This window comes from Juglans regia, chromosome 11 (genome assembly GCF_001411555.2).
Source record: "Juglans regia cultivar Chandler chromosome 11, Walnut 2.0, whole genome shotgun sequence".
Lineage (NCBI taxonomy): Eukaryota > Viridiplantae > Streptophyta > Magnoliopsida > Fagales > Juglandaceae > Juglans > Juglans regia.
Window position 1 is genome coordinate 20674913 of NC_049911.1, and position 2767 is coordinate 20677679.

The 2767-nt window shown below is 36.5% G+C and overlaps 1 protein-coding gene across 1 annotated transcript; it reads right to left on the bottom strand.

Annotated features, from left to right (window-relative positions):
* Window positions 1–246: 246 nt before the first annotated feature.
* LOC109018035 lies at window positions 247–762 on the bottom strand. Its single transcript, XM_019000227.1, has one exon. The coding sequence runs from the start codon at window positions 760–762 to the stop codon at window positions 247–249; it is 516 nt and encodes a 171-aa protein (XP_018855772.1).
* Between the last annotated feature and the right edge of the window lie 2005 nt (window positions 763–2767).

Here is a 2767-nt window from a genome sequence, read left to right on the forward strand (position 1 = left end):
AGATATGCCACTAGCTTCAGACTTCATAGCATCCGGTAAAGTCATAAGTCCATTATAATAGTTTCCCCATGTGGAAATTTAAAGAGAGACATCAGAAAACGTGCTTCTTCTATTTGTTTGTTTCTAACTTTTTAAAACTTTTAATATTCTTTTAATTATAAAATTTAAAATAATTTTCTCCAAAACAATTCACAAACTCTATTTTTTTTTTTTTTTAGAAAATAGTACCTTTCTTCTTTCATTCATTCATAGAACAATGTCTACAATACCTTCCTTATCTTTATGTAAACAGGAAGAAATAAAAACTGGTGCCTCTTCTACCCATATTTTCTCTACATTTGATTGTATATCTGCTTTAGCCAAGTTGTGAGCTACTACATTTGTATTTCTATTTGTATACTGCATTGTCCAATTGGAACAAGTAATTAAAAACAACTTTAAATCTTCAATGATGCTTCCATAGAAAGACAGGTCTTCATTAGGTTCATTAACAGCTTTAACAATAATCTGAGCATCCCCTTCTAGTATCACTTTGTTGAGACTCAAATCACTGTATAATTCAATGGCTTTCCTTAGTGCAAAACACTTTGCTGTAGATGGTTGTTCCACATTGCCTTTCGACCCACAGTAAGCTGCCATCACCTCCCCCTTATCATCTCTAATAATGATTTCTATCCCCATTTTCCTCTGCTTGATATCAAAAGCTACATCCCAATTTGCCTTGAAGCAGTTTTTTCCTGGTGGTCTCCACTTTTGAATCATCACTGCTTGAATATTAGACCTTTTTTACTCCACTGCCCCACTTCTGAATTCAGCTGAAAGGAATTCTTCTAAGTTTTCTTTGGCTGATCTGATAACACTACTCGGGTTATGGAACTTGTTTTAAAAAATGAAGTTGTTTCTTCTAATCCGCAAACTCTTCATGATGATTGATGTTTCCTCTAACTCATCCTTGTTGAGCTTTCCTGTCAAGTCCTCCCACAGTTTTAACAGATTATCTTCGTTTACTCTCCATTTTTGAACTGGTTTGTGAGCCCCAGCCCACACATCATTAGTAGCTGGGCAATGCTAAAGAACATGCATTACTGTCTCTTCATCTTGCAAACAGATAGGTCACAGAGTTTTCTACTATTTTTTTAACAAACAAGTTACTCCTAGTAGCAAGAAGGTTGTTCCCTGCCTTCCACATAAAAGTTTTTATCTTTCTAGGTATATGCATGTCCCATATGTTCTTCCACCTTCTATCTATCTCAACCTCCCTTGAAGTTTCCCCCACCACTGCCTTCTTCCTAGATTCTTCCAGAAAATATGCACTTTTAACTGAGAAAAAACCCTTATTTGAGGGACCCCAAACCAGCTTGTCCTCCACATCTCTTTTACTTATTGGAATACTGCATATATGGTCAGCTTCTTCCTCATTGAAAACTAATCTAATAAGCCTCTCATCCCACTCCTTCTCCTCATCATTAATCAAGTCTTTGACTTTAACATTAGCATTCAACTTTGTGATAGGGGATTGGACACAATAGGATGATGGTGTAGACAACCATTTTTTACCCCATATACTGATTTTGGCTCCATTCCCAACTTTCCATCTGAGGCCCTCCTTTAGTAACCCCATAGAACTCCACACACTCCTCCAAATTAGAGAAGGTGCATTTCCCAAACTTGCTTCTGTTATAGTAGAATTTCTGAACTATTTTTCTTTATAAATCTTAGCAACCATTGAATGAGGGTTTTGTAACAATCTCCATGCCTACTTAGCTAGAAGGGTTGAGTTAAAGCTTGCTAGGTCTCTAAACCCCAAACCACCATTTCCTTTTGATTTCCCTATCTTTTCCCAATCTTTTCCCAACTCCTCCATTGGATCCCATTGTTTTTTTTTGTTGATTACCTCACCAGAATTTTGATAGCATCACATTAATCTCTTTGCAAAGTTTCTTGGACAGCTTGAAAACACTCATTGTGTAAGAGGGAATGACTTGTAGAATAACCTTGATCATAATCTCCTTACCTGCCCCCGAGAGGAAACAATTATTCCAATTATTAATTTTTTGCCACACTTTCTCCTTAAGACACCTAAAGATGTTATATTTTGATTTGCCAACCATGGTGGGTAACGCTAAGTAGTTTTCATAGTTACCCTGCACTAAAGACCCCTGTTCTCTTAGGATTAAATTTCTGCCAACAACTGAAGTATTTGAGCTGAAGTAAACTACTGTTTTTTCCTTGTTAAAAAATTGCCCAGATGCTCTTTCATACCTTAACAACATATCTTGCAATCTCCTCAATTCATCCACACAAGCTCTCCCAAACAAAATACAATCATCAACAAAGAGTAGATGATTAACTCTTTGACCCCCTCTCAAATCTAAATTGTTAAGCAAAAAACTTAAACCTTCAGCACGCATTATAAATAAGGGGATAAGGGATCCCCTTGTCTCAAGCCCCTTGAAGGAAATATTTTAGACCCTGGCTTGCCATTGATCAACACTGAATATGAGACTGAGGCAACACACTTTGTGATTAAATCTGTCCACTCATTACAGAAACCAAGTTTTTTCATAACTGCTTTCACAAAAGGCCATTCTATTCTATCGTATGCTCTTGACATATCAAGCTTGATAGCCATACTCCCTAACTTTCCCTTCTTTCCCACCTTCATTATATGCAAGACCTCATATGCTATCATGATGTTATTAGTGATAATTCTCTCAGGTATAAAGGCACTTTGATTGGCTGAAATGATTTATGTCAACACTCATTT

What these genes read in the sequence shown, in the direction of transcription:
- LOC109018035 (XM_019000227.1), bottom strand. Translation starts at nt 762, where the DNA reads ATGATTCAAAAGTGGAGACCACCAGGAAAAAACTGCTTCAAGGCAAAT.